The following is a 19,786-nucleotide window of genomic DNA, read 5'->3' as shown; positions in this document are numbered from 1 at the left end:
AGCTCTGCAAAGCCAAAACAATCATCTATGCAAGTCAGGGCTTTGAACCGGAATTTTTTTCCTATTGGTTCGTTCCGAACAGAAACGGAATTTTAACGTTTCCGGTTTTGGGTTCCACCATTAAATAGACGTTCCCGAACCGGTTAGAACAAAAAAATTTCGTTCCCGGAACGGTTAATTACGTTCCCTGTCAGCTGTTTAACAAATGGCTATAAAATTATGTCTCTGTCTCATCCAGCTTAAGCCAAATGTAGGCTAATTCTATTACAACCTTCATTAAATAAGACAAGAAATAATTCAAAACAATTATTATTTCAAATGTTGGCAATTTGGATTCTCAGTATGTCTTCCCATCTACACAAACAGAAAAAGTGCCAAAAATGAAAGATAATTCGTTTAGTGTGTTACCAAAGGCTAGTCAGGCCCTATAGAGGGCTACCGCATGACGTCACTGCGCCGCGAGATTTTGTTAAGCACCATATTGGAAGTACACATCTATGCAAGTACATACATACATAACAAACTACACCTGAAATGTAGCCAGGGCCGGTTCTGCCCTAATCTGGACCCGGGTGCAACATCGCGCAACCCCCCCCCCAAAAAAAAAAAAACAGTCTAAATCAGGACAACCATCACATAACTATAACTATAAACATTTTATATCAACTATTTTAACTAAATGGGCTATAATAAATAAGCCTGCAGGCAGCCACGGCGGGCTGCCTCAGAAAAGACCATTTGTCCTACCTTAAAACTCGTTTTGCATTTTCTGCCTCCTTTTTTGTATTTTCAACCCTCCGTTTATTTTCTTTCCTTTTCTGAAAACCCGATTTGTGTCCAGACATTTTGTTCTGCTACCAACGAACTAACTCGTCAGGTCTCGTCTCTCGAGCCCGCGATGATTCCCGTGGGAAGGGCAACAACTGATACATTTTTACAAACAGCCAATAAACAGCCAATAGGGAGGTTGCATCATTCAGGCTCTTCTTTGCTCAGACACTCAGTAATGCACTTACTCACTAGTAGTCCACCTTCCCGCTCTCTCCATTCAGTCAGCGACCGTCACACAGGAAGTGAACCCCAGCGGGTCATAGAAACTTGCGCAGGAGAAGAATGACTATTTGTAGGCTACAGAAACTTTGAGGAACGAAATAAAAACTGGTATTAACCGGTTACCATTATTTTTAATAAGCGTTTCTGTTCCAGAACATAAAAAATAATAAAGTTTCTGGTTTCGTTTCTGTTCCATGTGAAATAGAAAAAGTTCCCGGTTTTCGTTTTCGTTCCTTGAACTGGTTCAAAGCCCTGATGCAAGTCTTCACCAAGGACACACAGCCATCTGGGGCAGATTGCCAAGGACATCAACAATCACACGGAGAATGTGAGCATGCGATTCCATCATGCGATTCCATCCAGATTGAGGTCCTGACCAAAGATAATCATGTCAAGGCTGCATCACCCACATCTCGACCCCATGCAAGTATCACAGAGACTATCAGGGAGACAGTCACCACAGAGACAGTCATGGAAACACAAAGACCTCACCAAAGTCTCGCTCTTCTGATTTTATTGTACCATCTCTGTTTCCCCCCTGCATGGATTTCCCTAATAGTATGCAGAGACTGCTGCCAATGGCTACACTCTCTTTTTCCAGCCCAAATCTGTTGCGACAAGCAGTGTACCCAGTTCATCAAAAATCAACCAACAGACTGAACTGTGTTCGCCCAGGACTTTCAGCTGGCTACCAATCTTTTTCACCATCTAAAAGATACATGACATCTCCAATTAGGCCTGGCACGGTATATGTATTCGTACCGAACCGTCACGGTACGGGGGTCACGGTTCGGTGCGCGCATTTTCACGGAGAATACACACGGTACAGAAGTTTAATGTTGATCTGAACGCGGATCTGTTATTTCACAAGAGTTTCCTTCAGGACACATTTAACCACTGCCACCTGCAAGCTCTGATTGGTCCATAGACATGGATTGGTCTAGGTAGCAAACTCCACCTTCAAATACAAACTCTGCTCTGTGGGAAGGTACCGCTGTTAGGTTGTTGTTGTTGTGAGAGAGGGCTAACAATGGCGAGTGGTGAAGAGCTAGAAGACCCACCATCATCATTTAAGTCAGTGGTGTGGGATAACTTCGAGTTCCCCATGAGTTATAACAGCAATGGAGAGCGAGTGGTTGACAAAACAAAGACGGTCTGCCATCGTTGTTCGACATCTGTTCATTACGTGAGTGGGAACACTTCAAACATGTTAACACATATCCAGCGACACCACCCAGACATCCCCATCACCGGGACGAGACGGAAGAAAAGTGTCCAATTACGTCTCCCAAATGTCTTACAACAGCCCCTTGACACAAATACATGCAGAGCAAAAAAAATTACCAAAGCAATTGTAATTTACATCGCATCCGCTATGCGCCCATATTCCACTGTAGAAGAGGCGGGATTCAAATATTTATTACATGTGCTCGAACCTCGCTACACTCCTCCATCCCGCAGCCATGTAAGAGAATCAGTAGTGCCAGCCTTATACAACAGAACGAGACAAATTGTGGAACAGGGGTTAAAAGCTGCGCATTCTATTGCGCTCACCACGGATTCATGGACTTCTTGGGCAACTGAAAGTTTCCTGACCGTCACTGCTCATTTCATCAGCCCTGAGTGGGACATGAGGACCGTAGTCCTGCAAACGCGCCCCTTACACGAACAACACACAAGCACCCATCTGGCTGAAAAGCTGAACGAAGTCGTGACCGAATGGAAGTTAGAAAGACGTGGGATGCCCATAGCCGTCACCACAGACAATGCGAGGAACATTGTTAATGCCGTCGGTGAAGCAGGGCTCGGTCCGCATATCGCGTGCTTTGCACACACCCTCAACCTGGCCGCAAAAAAAGCCCTCGAGATCAAGCAGGTGTTGCATGTGCTTGCAAAAATGAGATCTACCGTCGCATTTTTCCACCGCAGCACCACCGCAGCCTACATTTTGGAGCGCAAGCAAGAAATGCTGGGCTTGCCGAAACACTGCCTCATTAATGATGTCGCAACTCGATGGAACTCGAGCTTCGAGATGGTGGAGCGGTATCTCGAGCAGCAAGCTGCTGTTTATTCTGCCTTAGCAGAGAGGAATGTGAGAAGCAAAGACATCATGAATCTTTCCGATCTGGAGCTGTCCCACGCAGAGGCCATCGTTGACGTGATGAAGCCTCTGAAGACCATCACGGCAGTAATCAGCACAGAAACCACCCCATCCCTTTCCATGATCCTGCCACTGCAAACTACACTTCTGAAATCAACAGAAACAAATACAGCTGATTCTCCAATTGCAAGAGACATGAAAAATGCCATCAGGGACAACTTTCAAGGCTGATATGATGACCCAGACCTCCGGGACTTCTTAAATAAATGTACAGCACTGGACCCCAGGTTCAAAACACTCAATCACTTGGATCCAGCCTGTCAGCAGAAAGTTCATGAAGATCTCATCAGAGAAGTTCTGGGCAGAGCAGAAAAGGTATGCATATAAGAAAATTATTATTATTATTATTATTATTATTATTATTATTATTATTATTATTATTAACCTGCTTCCCCAGATGGGGTTTGGCCAGGTATTGCAATGACTGTTTGTCTACCTGCAATACTAAAAAACGCCTGTAGGTGGCTGTCTCAATATTGCAATGTAACATTACTGCACATCCACAAATTTGGGGCCAGGTTGCCATCTCTGATTGCACTTATTATTATATGTTATATATATACACTGACTATAAATGTTATTCCTTAAGGGAATAATCTGCTCTAACTCCATAATTCTTTTTTAATATTATTGTCTTTGTCATTTGATTTTGCAGAATGACACCCCCCTGTCTGCAGAAGAGGACAGTCCATCTACTTCACAGGCCCAGGCCACTGCTTTGCCAGGGATGGCAGAAGAGTCAGAGGTATCCTCCTCCCAACCTCCTTCAAAGAGGTCAGCCATGGCAGAACTTTTTGGCTCACTGTTCAAAGTTGACCAAAGGAACCAGCCTAATTTGCAACAGCAGTTGAAGGAAGAAGTCAGTGGTTACATGGCAAAGGACTGCACCTCAGTTGACTCTGACCCGCTTTCCTGGTGGAAAAGGCATGAGTCTGTTTATCCTAATCTAGCCGTATTGGCAAAAAGTTACCTGGCCATACCTGCCACTTCAGTACCCAGTGAAAGGGTTTTTTCAACAGCAGGTGACATAGTCAGTGCCACCAGATCGGCACTCAGCACTGAGAGTGTAGACAAACTTGTTTTTTTGAAGAAAAACCTTAAAGTTGAATGAAGGTGGACAGTACACAGCTGTACACAGTTGATTTATTGTGAAATGCAAATGTTTTAAACAGTGTTATGTTGTGATCTGTGAGGCCTATAGCTCATGTTCACTGAGCTACGTGAATGTAAAAAAGTGTTTAGGCACGCGTGCGTATTGTATGTTAAAGTACCCAAAAAGGTCATGTGTTGCACTGATGCACCTATCAATATATGACTATTCATGTATATCAATATATGACAATTCAATGTGGTGCTTGCTCACTTGTTTTATTTACAGAAAGTTGCAGCTATCTCAGCTGGGGATTTAAACAATAAAAAGCTGCCTTTGAGGATAACCTTTTGGTTGTTTTTTTTTTTCCTGCACTGTACCGAAAATGTACCGAACCGTAGGGTCAGAACCGAGGTACGTACCGAACCGTGAGTTTTGTGTACCGTGCCACCTCTACTGTATCTCCAATCTTTCCACCCTCAAACCAAATGGAACATACAGAGAGTCTTGTATGATGTGCTGTGGGTCCCTGCATTGGGTGTAGTTTTGAAAACAAGCTGGGACCCAGTATGCCTATGCCATTCTCTATTCCTGTGTTGATAAGAAATAGAAAACATAGAGCATATTTAACCCAGGGGGTAAACCAGTCTAGTCTCCTTCCTGTTTCAAAACAACATCAGAGTGCCCAAGTGGGTATTACTTCTAGACTTTCTGTAAAGCTAGCTCTTCTGAACGTTAGATCACTTTCAAACAAGTCATTTTTAATTAATGATCTTATCTGCAAATACAATCTTGATTTTTTGCTTCTAACTGAAACTTGGCTGGATCAAGCAAATAGTGCTACCACCCTTATTGAAGCAACTCCCCCAAATTTTAATTTTATGAATGTTACCTGACAGGGGAAAGGCGGAGGGATTGCAAATATATTCAAAGTTTCTTTTCAATGTAAACAATCCTCACTTGGTGATTTTACATCCTTTGAACACTTATGTGCACTTGTTACATGCTCTCCTAAAATCACATCACACACATCACATTATCTCTAGCCGCTTTATCCTTCTACAGGGTCGCAGGCAAGCTGGAGCCTATCCCAGCTGACTACGGGCAAAAGGCAGGGTACACCCTGGACAAGTCGCCAGGTCATCACAGGGCTGACACATAGACACAACCATTCACACTCACATTCACACCTACGGTCAATTTAGAGTCACCAGTTAACCTAACCTGCATGTCTTTGGACTGTGGGGGAAACCGGAGCACCCGGAGGAAACCCACGCGGACACGGGGAGAACATGCAAACTCCGCACAGAAAGGCCCTCGCCGGCCCCGGGGCTCGAACCCAGGACCTTCTTGCTGTGAGGCGACAGCGCTAACCACTACACCACCGTGCCGCCCTCTCCTAAAATATTGTTATTAACTATTTACAGGCCTCCAAGACATTCAGCCAAAGTTTTTCTGGAAGAGTTTGGTGAACTGTTGTCAGTCATTTGCTTAGAGTTTGACTGTCTTATTATATCTGGGGATTTTAACTTGCATGTAGATAATCCTGCAAACACTTATGCCAGAGAACTACTTGCACTTATTGACAACTTCAACCTAGTACAACATGTACAGGGGCCGACCCACTCTCGTGGTCATACCCTTGACCTCGTCATCACAAAGGGTCTTACTGTTTCTACTACTGTTGTTGACCTGGCCTTATCTGATCATTTTTGTGTTTTCTCTGATGTTTCTGTCTCCTCACATTCAGAACAGCTCAACGACTATGGGTAGGAGAGTCATAAATGACAACACGTGTTCTCTTTGAGCAAGCTCTCTCTCGGATGTCAACCAAAACGTCAGACTCTGTAGATGATTTACTGGAAATTTTTAATTTAAATATGACCCAAATTATGGATGATATTGCTCCATTCAAAATCAAAAGAGTCAATGACAAGCAGAAAGCACCATGGAAGCAATACCCAGCTGTTAAATTGCTAAAGAGAGAATGTAGAAAGACTGAAAGAAAATGGCGCAAATCTAAACTTCACATCCATTATCAAATCCATAAAGAGATGCTTTGTAAATATAATTATGAAATTCGTAAAGCAAGACAGTCTTTCTTCTCCAACATCATCAACAGGAATATGAACAATGCCCGTGTGCTATTTTCAACAGTAGAGAAGCTAACTAATCCCCCACCACAATTAGCACCTGAACTTCCCTCAGTTAATAAATGCAATGAGTTTGCATCCTTCTTCAAAGGTAAAATTGATAAAATACGGCAGAATATTGCTCATAATATATCTCAGTTGCAAATAATTGAAAAACTGCAATCACCAGTGACACAGACAGATACAGTGGGGCAAAAAAGTATTTAGTCAGCCACCAATTGTGCAAGTTCTCCCACTTAAAAAGATGAGAGAGGCCTGTAATTTTCATCATAGGTACACTTCAACTATGAAAGACAGAATGGGGGGAAAGAATCCAGGAAATCACATTGTAGGATTTTTAATGAATTAATTGGTAAATTCCTCGGTAAAATAAGTATTTGGTCACCTACAAACAAGCAAGATTTCTGGCTCTCACAGACCTCCAACTTCTTCTTTAAGAGGCTCCTCTGTCCTCCACTTGTTACCTGTATTAATGGCACCTGTTTGAACTCATTATCAGTATAAAAGACACCTGTCCACAACCTCACACAGTCACACTCCAAGCTCCACTATGGCTAAGACCAAAGAGCTGTCAAAGGACACCAGAAACAAAATTGTAGACCTGCACCAGGCTGGGAAGACTGAATCTGCAATAGGTAAGCAGCTTGGTGTGAAGAAATCAACTGTGGGGGCAATTATTAGAAAATGGAAGACATACAAGACCACTGATAATCTCCCTCGATCTGGGGCTCCACGCAAGATCTCACCCCGTGGGGTCAAAATGATCATAAGAATGGTAAGCAAAAATCCCAGAACCACATGGGGGGACCTAGTGAATGGCCTGTAGAGAGCTGGGACCAAAGTAACAAAGGCTATCATCAGTAACACACTACGCCACCAGGGACTCAAATCCTGCAGTGCCAGACGTGTCCCCCTGCTTAAGCCAGTACATGTCCAGGCCCATCTGAAGTTTGCTAGAGAGCGTTTGGATGATCCAAAAGAGGATTGGGAGAATGTCATATGGTCAGATGAAACCAAAATAGAACTTTTTGGTAAAAACTCAACTTGTCGTGTTTGGAGGAGAAAGAATGCTGAGTTGCATCCAAAGAACACCATACCTACTGTGAAGCATGGGGGTGGAAACATCATGCTTTGGGGCTGTTTTTCTGCAAAGGGACCAGGACGACTGATCCGTGTAAAGGAAAGAATGAATGGGGCCATGTATCGTGAGATTTTGAGTGAAAACCTCCTTCCATCAGCAAGGGCATTGAAGATGAAATGTGGCTGGGTCTTTCAGCATGACAATGATCCCAAACACACCACCCGGGCAATGAAAGAGTGGCTTTGTAAGAAGCATTTCAAGGTCCTGGAGTGGCCTAGCCAGTCTCCAGATCTCAACCCCATAGAAAATCTTTGGAGGGAGTTGAAAGTCCGTGTTGCCCAGCAACAGCCCCAAAACATCACTGCTCTAGAGGAGATCTGCATGGAGGAATGGGCCAAAATACCAGCAACAGTGTGTGAAAACCTTGTGAAGACTTACAGAAAACGTTTGACCTCTGTCATTGCAAACAAAGGGTATATAACAAAGTATTGAGATGAACTTTTGTTATTGACCAAATACTTATTTTCCACCATAATTTGCAAATTAATCCTTTAAAAATCAGACAATGTGATTTTCTGGATTTTTTTTCTCATTTTGTCTCTCATAGTTGAGGTATACCTATGATGAAAATTACAGGCCTCTCTCATCTTTTTAAGTGGGAGAACTTGCACAATTGGTGACTGACTAAATATTTTTTTGCCCCACTGTAACTTCAACACAATGTCAGAATTTTGTTTAATTGATTATGAGACTCTTGAAAAAAATGTACAAAATCTCAGTTCCTCAACATCTGAATTGGACATTCTGCCCACCAACTTTTTTAAGTCTGTTCTTCATCTTATAATTACAGATGTGCTTCAAATCATAAATACATCCCTAGCGACTGGCATTGTTCCTGTGTCCCTGAAAAAAGCCGTTGTAAAGCCCCTACTTAAAAAGAATAATCTGGATGCTTCAGTATTAAACAACTAAAGGCCAATATCAAATCTACCATTCATCGGGAAAATCCTTGAAAAAATTGTCTTCAATCAATTAACTGCCTTCTTGATATCAAACAGCTGTTTTGAGAACTTTCAGTCAGGATTTCGTGCCAATCATAGCACTGAAACAGCGCTGATTAAAGTTATAAATGACATGCGTCTTAATACTGATGCAGGCAAAACATCGGTCCTGGTGTTACTGGACCTCAGTGCAGCTTTTGATACTGTTGATCACAACATACTGCTATATCGACTTGAACACTGGGTTGGGTTGACTGGTAAAGTTATCAATTGGTTAAAATCATACTTAAAAGATAGATTCTTCTTTGTTACCATGGGAAATTGTACCTCAACATCAATGTCCTTGACCTGTGGTGTCCCCCAGGGGTCGATTCTTGGACCATTACTATTCAACCTTTATATGCTCCCACTTGGGCAAATTATCAAGAACAACTCAATTTTGTATCACTGCTATGCAGATGACACCCAAATTTATTTTGCTCTATCACCTAATGATTATGCCCCCCTTGAATGTCTCTACCAGTGTATTGATCAAATCAATAACTGGATGTCACAAAATTTTCTTCAGCTGAACACAGATAAAACAGAAGTAATTCTATTTGGGGAAAAAAGATGAAAGACTCAGGATTACCACTATTCTTGACACAAAGGGGATTAAAAAAAGAAATGATTAAAAATCTTGGTGTTTTCATTGACAGCAAGCTAAACTTTGACAGTCACATGAAAGCAATCACTAAAACGGCATTTTATCACCTAAAAACATTTCCAAACTAAGAGGACTTATGTCAAAAAATAATCTGGAAAAACTTATACATGCCTTCATCTCTAGTAGGGTTGATTACTGCAATGGCCTTTTCACAGGCCTGCCAAAAAAGACCATCAAACGACTTCAGCTGGTTCAAAATGCAGCGGCTAGGGTTCTCACACGAACAAAAAGAACAGAGCACATTACTCCAATTCTAAGGTCCCTTCACTGTCTTCCAGTAAGCTACAGAATTGACTTTAAAGCATTGCTGCTGGTGTACAAATCTCTAAATGGTACAGGGCCCAATTACCTCTCTGATATGTTGCAGCGGCCTAACCCAGTCAGATCTACCAGATCACAACAGAAAAATTTACTATTAAAACCAGTTGTTAAAACAAAGTGTGGTGAAGCAGCTTTTAGCTACTATGCAGTACAGCTATGGAACCAACTGCCAGAGGACATCAAAAATGCTCCTGCTGTTGGCAGCTTTAAATCTAGGTTAAAGACCAAGCTGTTTTCAGATGCTTTCTGCTAAATTATTAATATTGTCATCTCTACATGTTTTAAACTCTTAACTTTTACAGTCTCTGCATGTTTTAAATTTTACTTAACTTTTATTCTATTTTATTCTGCTGTTTTGTTTTTTTTTTTTTTTTACTGAACTTTTACTTCATTTTATTATTTTATTTCTACTATTGGTTAATTCTTATTATTTTTCTTCCCCATTTATTTTATGTAATTTTATTTTCTATTGTTTACTGTTTTGCTTTTACTTCTGTAAAGCACATTGACCTGCCACTGTGTATGAAATGTGCTATATAAATAAACTTGCCTTGCGGGGGAAACCGGAGCACCCGGAGGAAACCCACACGGACACGGGGAGAACATGCAAACTTCGCACAGAAAGGCCCTCGCCGGCCACGGGGCTCGAACCCGGACCTTCTTGCTGTGAAGCGACAGCGCTAACCACTACACCACCGTGTCGCCGCAATTATTATAATTCAGTATTATTACTACTTAATTAATAAGCAGTGATTATCAAAATGTAATTTAATAATAAGTAGTAATTATCATCAACTACTAAATTATACTAATAAATAATAAGTAGTGATTATTAAAATGCTATAAAATTGAGTTATAAGATTAGTTAAAATTATTATTAAAAAAGTAGTTATTATTATTATTAGTAGTAGTAGTAGTAGTGATAAACAATTATTCATGGATTATAGATAACTTGTTTTTAATAGTGAACATTGATAACAACTGAACTGATAATAATAATAACATTAGCAACAAGTATTACTAGTGGTATTATTGTTTATTATTATTATTAGTAGTACAGTTATTTTATATCACTATTCACTATTTAAAAAAATATCTATAATCCATGAGTATTTGTTTGTATTCTACCAATTACTACTTTTTAATAATTATTTGTAATAATTTTTGATAACTTAATTTTATAACATTTAATAATCCCTAGTACTTATTAATCACTAATTCATAAGTAGTAATGACTAATAATCAATAATTACTATTACTACTAATTATCATTAGTGGTTGTTAATATTATTCTCATTATTATATTAAAAACACTGTTGTAGATGATAAGTAATATAACTAAAAAACTTTTTGTACAAATTATTTATATTGTACTATATTTAGAATTATTGTATTTTTTGGAGTTCTTTTTCATTGAGTTTTGAAATAAAGGTTGTTTATATATTTATATTAAACTTAGTACAATAAACAATGTTAATTATGTAGGTGCAGTTGGTTTTAAGTGATCAATCTCATTAAATCAGTCTCATTAAATCATTAAATCAGTCTCATTAAATATTAAATCAGTCTCATTAATTAATCTCATTAAATCAGTCTCATTGATTAATACCATTAATTGTGGTGCTTAATAATAAATTATCAAACAGCTAAATTATGGTATATTCCAAATTATTATGATCACTTACCGTATTACATAACTCATATGCACCTTTAGAATTCTTTTGAGATTGGGCTACTTCAAAATATTGGAACAACAAATAAAGACACAGTTTCAATAATAATGGAATTTATTATAGCAAAGATAAAAATTGAATAATAGCAGTTGAAATATATACAAATATGATATATACTTGATGAGCATGTGTGTGCGCGTGTGTTTGTGTGTGTTAAAAAGAAATTAAACATGAAACATGTAGTGTGTGTGTGGGGGGGTCACCACCACGGGCGCAGATAGAGGGGGGGACGGGGGGATTCGTCCCACCCAGATTTAAATTCACCTCGTTCGGTCCCCCCCACTTATAGGGAGGAAAAAACGTCTATGCTGTCTTTCTTTGCATAAGGCAAACCTCACGGAAAAATCAAAAGACTAATTACCATTCGGTTTATTGAGGTGCACAGCAGTACAGACGTAGTTGCAACTGCACAGACTGCAGAGGTTGCGAACTCGAGCTTGGTTGCTATGGTTACCCACAACAAGTTTGACAGGCATATCGGGGACAGCGCCTCCTAGTTCAGGACCCCAACACAGCATGATGAAGGGTGCCAAAAGGCAGAAAAAGATTGCATCGTTTAAAAAACAAAAACAAAAAAACAACGACTGTAAGTAAACTATGCCTTACTTTATCATATCACCTTGCAATTTTTTGATAGTCTGTTCAAAGTAATGTCGTAGTGAAAGTAAAATCATACGGAGTAGAGAAGCCTTTCTGGTAGCCTCCTTCTTTTGGTGGTAGCCTGTAGATACAGTGCTCAGAAGGCAGTTTTAATGTTTAATCTGGCGTTCCCTGCCATAATTTCAGCGAGCATATTGTTTCATAAGGAAACTTTGCGAAGAGTTGTTGACTGACTGCTGCTCACGCAACACACAGGCATAGTTAGAAAGTCAGGATGCACTGGTTTACACTTTACACACACACACACACACACACACACACACACACACACACACACACACACACACACACACAAACACACACACGTAGCCCAGCCTCTCGCTATGTTTAACAGTTGGAACTTAGCGGTTTTAAAACGAGTTTTGCAGTTTCTGTGCATGATGATAATGTGTAAACTTTGGATTTCCATAGGCTATGTTAAAATGTTATCATTGTCCTGGCTTGCAGGTAGTTCCTGGTGATGGCAGTGAGGGAGGCGAAATAACATGTATACACACTACCGTTCAAAAGTTTGGGGTCACCCAGACAATTTTGTGTTTTCCATGAAAAGTCACACTTTTATTTTCCACCATAAGTTGTAACATGAATAGAAAATATAGTCAAGACATTTTTCTGGCCATTTTGAGCATTTAATCGACCCCACAAATGTGATGCTCCAGAAACTCAATCTGCTCAAAGGAAGGTCAGTTTTATAGCTTCTCTAAAGAGCTAAACTGCTTTCAGCTGTGCGAACATGATTGTACAAGGGTTTTCTAATCATCCATTAGCCTTCTGAGGCAATGAGCAAACACATTGTACCATTAGAACACTGGAGTGATAGTTGCTGGAAATGGGCCTCTATACACCTATGGAGATATTGCACCAAAAACCAGACATTTGCAGCTAGAATAGTCATTTACCACATTAGCAATGTATAGAGTGGATTTCTGATTAGTTTAAAGTGATCTTCATTGAAAAGAACAGTGATTTTCTTTCAAAAATAAGGACATTTCAAAGTGACCCCAAACTTTTGAACGGTAGTGTGTGTATATATATGTATATATATATATATATATATATATATATATATATATATATATATATATATATATATATATACACACACACACACACACACATGCACACAAACATACACAAAATGGAATCATTTGCTGACAGCTCAGTCCCCCCCCAGTTCAAAAATCCTATCTGCGCCCCTGGACTCACCACGTGTGGAGACAAAGATTAGCCTTGTGTGGCTAACTAAGATATGTTTGTGTGTGTCCACATGGTGGAGGCCTAGATTAGCCTTGTGTTGCTAGCTAAGACAAAGGAAAGCTAGCTAAGATGTGTTTGTGAGGCCTGTGGCCACGTGGTGGAGTTGACCACGTGTTGCTAAGTAAAACAAAGTGTTGCTAATGTGTGCTTGTGTGTGGCCTGTGGCCTAAGCAAAAGGCTAGCGTAGGATGCTAGCTAGGTATGTGTGTGTGTGTGTGTGTGTGTGTGTGTGTGTGTGTGTGTGTGTGTGTGTGTATGTGTATCCACGCGGTGTAGGCCTTGTGGCTTAAGCAAAAGGTTAGCCTAGCTTGCTAACGAGACAAAAGAATGCTAGCTAAGGTGTGTTTGTGAGGCCTGTGTGTGTGGCCTGAACAACAGAGTTAACATGGATTGCTAATTAGACAAAAGAATTAGCCGTATGTGGCTAGTTAAGGCCCAAGGACCCTACCTCGTGGAGTTAAGACAAAAGGTGTGTATGTGAGTGTGGAGGAGGGCTGCCACGTGTTCCCTTGAGACAATACACTTAGCCCTGGAGGCTAATGGGACGAAATAATTAGGCTAATTTCACTAGCTTATAACAGTACTAAATCCACTGAAATCTTGATGCGGTCAAGATACGTGTAATAATGAAATCAAAGTGTTAGCCAGGAATAGAGAGAGAGTATGCAACGCCTATCTATTAAACAATTGAGAGATCAAAACAAACTAGAACAATCAAGTCAACACGTTGCGTGTCTACAGTGTAAACAATTAAACCGTTCCTGATTTTAAATTCACACTACATCAATAAAAGCTAATTCCTAAGACTAGGTTTTGCCCAAATGCCAGTCTTACTTAGTATCTTGCCTCTACGCAAGATTATGAAGAGATGTTCCAAGACTTTTGGAGTTTCACCGTTGTGGAGCACATGAGTCTCTTCCGTGGAAAGCAGAGGATTTCTTGGTCCGACGCGTAGTCGCTCGTGATGAAAAGAAAGTCTCTGATTAAAACAATGTGCACAGCTTTTAATTAGAAGGATCCGGTCGCTCCTAATTATAAATTAACTGCTTTGGGCTGCAGTCGTACATACTTATAAGGAACAAATGAAAAACTGGTTGTAACTCGACTGAGTTAAAAATCGCGTGATTCTGGATTTTTACCGTGGCCAGTGGTAAACAAAGAAAGCGCGAAACTCTGATTCTTGAGGAAAAGAAAAGAAAAAGACGTCTTTATCTGGTTTTCTGGTGCAGGGTATCTCTTTGTGTCTGGATGGCTTGGGATCCAAGACAAGAGAGAAAGAGCGGAAGCGTTGTTCCATTACTTATGCCTTCCAGGAGGAAGTGACATAGATGATCCCGCCGACACGTGACGTGGGTCACCGCGGAAATTGGCTGATGGGAAATGTAGTCTCTTAAAGGGACTGTACCTACAATCCCCCTTTTGGTCTCAGGGGTATGATGGAGTCATAGCACTGAGAGCACAGTACCATACAGTCCACGTGTCCATAGTCCTTGAGGTAGCCTTGCTCTGTACAGTCCATGGTGTCCTGTGAAAACTGGGTAAACTGGGTAGACAAAAGGTGTGTATGTGAGTGTGGAGGAGGGCTGCCACGTGTTCCCTTGAGACAATACACTTAGCCCTGGAGGCTAATGGGACGAAATAATTAGGCTAATTTCACTAGCTTATAACAGTACTAAATCCACTGAAATCTTGATGCGGTCAAGATACGTGTAATAATGAAATCAAAGTGTTAGCCAGGAATAGAGAGTATGCAATGCCTATCTATTAAACAATTGAGAGATCAAAACAAACTAGAACAATCAAGTCAACACGTTGCGTGTCTACAGTGTAAACAATTAAACCGTTCCTGATTTTAAATTCACACTACATCAATAAAAGCTAATTCCTAAGACTAGGTTTTGCCCAAATGCCAGTCTTACTTAGTATCTTGCCTCTACGCAAGATTATGAAGAGATGTTCCAAGACTTTTGGAGTTTCACCGTTGTGGAGCACATGAGTCTCTTCCGTGGAAAGCAGAGGATTTCTTGGTCCGACGCGTAGTCACTCGTGATGAAAAGAAAGTCTCTGATTAAAACAATGTGCACAGCTTTTAATTAGAAGGATCCGGTCGCTCCTAATTATAAATTAACTGCTTTGGGCTGCAGTCGTACATACTTATAAGGAACAAATGAAAAACTGGTTGTAACTCGACTGAGTTAAAAATCGCGTGATTCTGGATTTTTACCGTGGCCAGTGGTAAACAAAGAAAGCGCGAAACTCTGATTCTTGAGGAAAAGAAAAGAAAAAGACGTCTTTATCTGGTTTTCTGGTGCAGGGTATCTCTTTGTGTCTGGATGGCTTGGGATCCAAGACAAGAGAGAAAGAGCGGAAGCGTTGTTCCATTACTTATGCCTTCCAGGAGGAAGTGACATAGATGATCCCGCCGACACGTGACGTGGGTCACCGCGGAAATTGGCTGATGGGAAATGTAGTCTCTTAAAGGGACTGTACCTACAATCCCCCTTTTGGTCTCAGGGGTATGATGGAGTCATAGCACTGAGAGCACAGTACCGTACAGTCCACGTGTCCATAGTCCTTGAGGTAGCCTTGCTCTGTACAGTCCATGGTGTCCTGTGAAAACTGGGTAAACTGGGTAGACAAAAGGTGTGTATGTGAGTGTGGAGGAGGGCTGCCACGTGTTCCCTTGAGACAATACACTTAGCCCTGGAGGCTAATGGGACGAAATAATTAGGCTAATTTCACTAGCTTATAACAGTACTAAATCCACTGAAATCTTGATGCGGTCAAGATACGTGTAATAATGAAATCAAAGTGTTAGCCAGGAATAGAGAGTATGCAATGCCTATCTATTAAACAATTGAGAGATCAAAACAAACTAGAACAATCAAGTCAACACGTTGCGTGTCTACAGTGTAAACAATTAAACCGTTCCTGATTTTAAATTCACACTACATCAATAAAAGCTAATTCCTAAGACTAGGTTTTGCCCAAATGCCAGTCTTACTTAGTATCTTGCCTCTACGCAAGATTATGAAGAGATGTTCCAAGACTTTTGGAGTTTCACCGTTGTGGAGCACATGAGTCTCTTCCGTGGAAAGCAGAGGATTTCTTGGTCCGACGCGTAGTCACTCGTGATGAAAAGAAAGTCTCTGATTAAAACAATGTGCACAGCTTTTAATTAGAAGGATCCGGTCGCTCCTAATTATAAATTAACTGCTTTGGGCTGCAGTCGTACATACTTATAAGGAACAAATGAAAAACTGGTTGTAACTCGACTGAGTTAAAAATCGCGTGATTCTGGATTTTTACCGTGGCCAGTGGTAAACAAAGAAAGCGCGAAACTCTGATTCTTGAGGAAAAGAAAAGAAAAAGACGTCTTTATCTGGTTTTCTGGTGCAGGGTATCTCTTTGTGTCTGGATGGCTTGGGATCCAAGACGAGAGAGAAAGAGCGGAAGCGTTGTTCCATTACTTATGCCTTCCAGGAGGAAGTGACATAGATGATCCCGCCGACACGTGACGTAGGTCACCGCGGAAATTGGCTGATGGGGAATGTAGTCTCTTAAAGGGACTGTACCTACAATCCCCCTTTTGGTCTCAGGGGTATGATGGAGTCATAGCACTGAGAGCACAGTACCGTACAGTCCACGTGTCCATAGTCCTTGAGGTAGCCTTGCTCTGTACAGTCCATGGTGTCCTGTGAAAACTGGGTAAACTCATGAGTTCCAGTAAGACAGTTGGAGGCAGAGGCATTTGGGCATATAATCACTATAGGCATTTTGGGCATATAATCACTATCTAACTCGGTCAAAGTCACATCTAAAAAAAAATTAAACATTGAACATGAAACATATATACTTCATTTCCTACGCATAAAAAAAACAAGAAAAGAGAAGAAAGGAAGGAAGAAAAGAAGTATTAGTGTTTGGGTTGGTAAACCTAATCTTCTGGGAAGGTGATAGCAGCAGGTGGTCTGGCCAGAAAGCATGCGCTACTGCGGCTAAAGTTGTCAGGGATGCAGACCATCTTATCCAGCTTGTCGTGTAGTGTTGTTATGTATGGGTTGCTTGGGCAGACCCAGTGGATGTCTTTAGTGGAGGTGCACATCTCTAAGTCTTGTGGATTCACAAAAATGAGGATAGCACTGCCAAGACTATATGCCAGGTGTATTTGCGATGAATACACATTAGTAATAGTAGCGGATTTTAGCATTTTATCAACCATGTTATACCGAAGGGTTATTACTTTATTGGGTTGGTGAGTCTGACTGGGAATGTTAGTGTAAGCTTATGTGTGAGTGACGCGTACAATCTAGGTGGACAGGATGGGCCTAACTATCGTCCACCCCCTTTTGGAGTGAGGACTGTTCAAAAGGTTTGATTTGATGGCTATGGATCCATCAATATGAGGGCGTTTGATTAGGCCTGGATGTCCTAATGCGATATGCCATGGGGGACAGTTTTCCTACGATCGAAAAGTCCCAACCAATGTGGTAGGAACTTATTTTTTTTAAAAACTCCTACCGGCTTGGTAAAGTTAAAATATAGGACTTTGTCGCCTATTTGATATTTGTGATGGGAGGTTTTTCGGTCGTAGTAGGCCTTTGTCCTTTTCCACTCGTTTCTATTTATTTTGTTGAGGGGTCTGACCTCTTTTGTAACAGTTCTTTAATCTCAGCCAACTGGCTTTTAAAGAGTCCAGCTCTGAGTGGAACTCACCAGGTTGGTCTGAATCACTGTGTCGGTCACCTCTACCCCTTCGTTTAGAGCTACGGTCGGAACGCTCCTGCCATCTCTGGCCAGAGCGAGGATGACGGTCTTGCTGCCAACCACCTTGTTCCCTACGACCCTTTTCATCTGATGGGCGGTTGCCATAGTCACTGTGGACTTGCCTTCGGTCCCTCCTGGCCTTACCTTGCCGATTTTTCCACTCACCCTGGTGATGGCTCGGCAAGGGGCGGTCTGGACCGGGATTTCTCCAGGGGGGTCCCCCTTTTGGATCTTTGCCTCCTTCTAAGGCTAGCAGGGGCCCGTCTGCATCCTGGAGACTAAGGACTCTGGGTTCATCATCGTTTCTGTTTGTGGTTTTGACAATGGTCTCCCAGGTAATTCGGGCTAGTTGCCTAATTTCCCTCACTGAGTAAAAACTTTGTTGACACGTCAGTGTGACTTGAGTCCACACACTTGGGTGGAGGTTATGTAAGAAGAGGGATTTGAAACCTCTATCTTCTTCCAAGCCTGGTGCGCTACTACCCTGGAAATAGGCCGTACGTAGCCGTCTATAATATTCACGGGGTGCCTCAGACCGTTTTTGTTTGATTTGTATAGCACACAATGTCGCGGAGGTTTTGTCCGTGTATGGCGCATATTCTTCCCTCATGTAATTGCGAAGTTTCGAATAACTATCGTGAACGTTTGGGGGTAGTGTCTCTAAAAAGGCACGAACGCTGCTACTGGAGGTCTTCCAGATCAGTCTAAGTTTCTCTCGCTTTGTGGCTTTCGGTAGGTCCATCAGGCATCGGTCAATTTCTCGCAGATAATCATTTACGTTAGTTCTTTCATTCTCAGGATCGAATTGCTTGACATCTTTGGCAAGTAGGTCAATTTGCCGTAAGCAAAGGGTTTGGTGCACGTCCTTGTGCGACCTCCTTGGCTCTTCTGAGTACTCACTATCTGAGCTACTCTGGAATCGCTCCCGTTTCGCACGAGATGCGTAGTCTGATTCATCCGAAGATGGATCAGGGATACTGTAGCGCACTGACCTGGGTGTGCTACGGGCCTGGGCTCGGGATGAGCGCAGGACGACTCCACCCTGGCTAAACGACGACGGAGTCATGTAGCGGGTTGATGGAGTTTGGCGGGATGTCTGGTGCTCAACCAGGTAATCTATGGTGTCCGGTTCAGATGCCTCTTCCCGCTCTGAGCTTCGGTGCATTGTTGGGGGTCTTTCACACCCCTCGCGCCCTTCTTGGGGGGTTCTGCTCCTTGGCAGCCCTTTTGGCAGCTTTTTCGGCTTTCTCTAGTCTTTCTGCGCAATCATCAAGGGAGTTCTTCAAGAGACTACGCTCCCTATATAAATCATTGACATTGGCTGCCAGCTCAGCATTTCTGGTGGTCAGCCTGTCAACCTCTCTGCAGAGCGATCTGATCTCTAGATCAGTATCCTGGAAGTGTAACAGGAATAGCTTACCTAGTGCCTCTTGGACACTAATAGTTGTTCTCTTTGGATCTCTCATATGTTTTATTGAATTGACTATGTTAATTTGGCATTCATGCCTACTCATGTCCCTAATGTTTGCCCTTTCAGAGACAGAGCAGTGAATGAGGTCTGCGATGACCTCAAAGAGAGACACGTCTTGAGCGTTGTCTTCAATTTCTGAGACACGAGGGGATGCCATTTTGCTTAGGTTGGATAATTAATTAATCAATGAGTTAATTTATTAATTAATTGTTATTAATTAATATTAACTATGTAATTAATTAATCAGTTGATAAAGTTTGTTTGTAAAATGCTATCTCTTATCCTTAGTTATGAATAGGTTATTAGTATTTGTGCTATGGTTATCACGCTAC

General features: G+C 41.4%; 1 protein-coding gene across 1 annotated transcript; it reads left to right on the top strand.

Moving 5' to 3' along the window:
- Nucleotides 1-337: 337 nt before the first annotated feature.
- LOC132875290 (E3 SUMO-protein ligase ZBED1-like) lies at nucleotides 338-4,612 on the top strand. Its single transcript, XM_060912040.1, has 2 exons — nucleotides 338-3,529; nucleotides 3,870-4,612. Exon 1 carries the CDS (start codon nucleotides 2,084-2,086, stop codon nucleotides 3,383-3,385), a length of 1,302 nt encoding a protein of 433 aa, XP_060768023.1. The 5' UTR covers nucleotides 338-2,083; the 3' UTR covers nucleotides 3,386-3,529; nucleotides 3,870-4,612.
- Nucleotides 4,613-19,786: the final 15,174 nt, after the last annotated feature.

This window comes from Neoarius graeffei, chromosome 2 (genome assembly GCF_027579695.1).
Source record: "Neoarius graeffei isolate fNeoGra1 chromosome 2, fNeoGra1.pri, whole genome shotgun sequence".
Classification (NCBI taxonomy): domain Eukaryota; kingdom Metazoa; phylum Chordata; class Actinopteri; order Siluriformes; family Ariidae; genus Neoarius; species Neoarius graeffei.
Note: the sequence above shows the minus strand (reverse complement) of the source record. Positions and strands in the feature narration are given on the sequence as shown.

What these genes read in the sequence shown, in the direction of transcription:
- LOC132875290 (XM_060912040.1), top strand. Translation starts at nt 2,084, where the DNA reads ATGGCGAGTGGTGAAGAGCTAGAAGACCCACCATCATCATTTAAGTCA.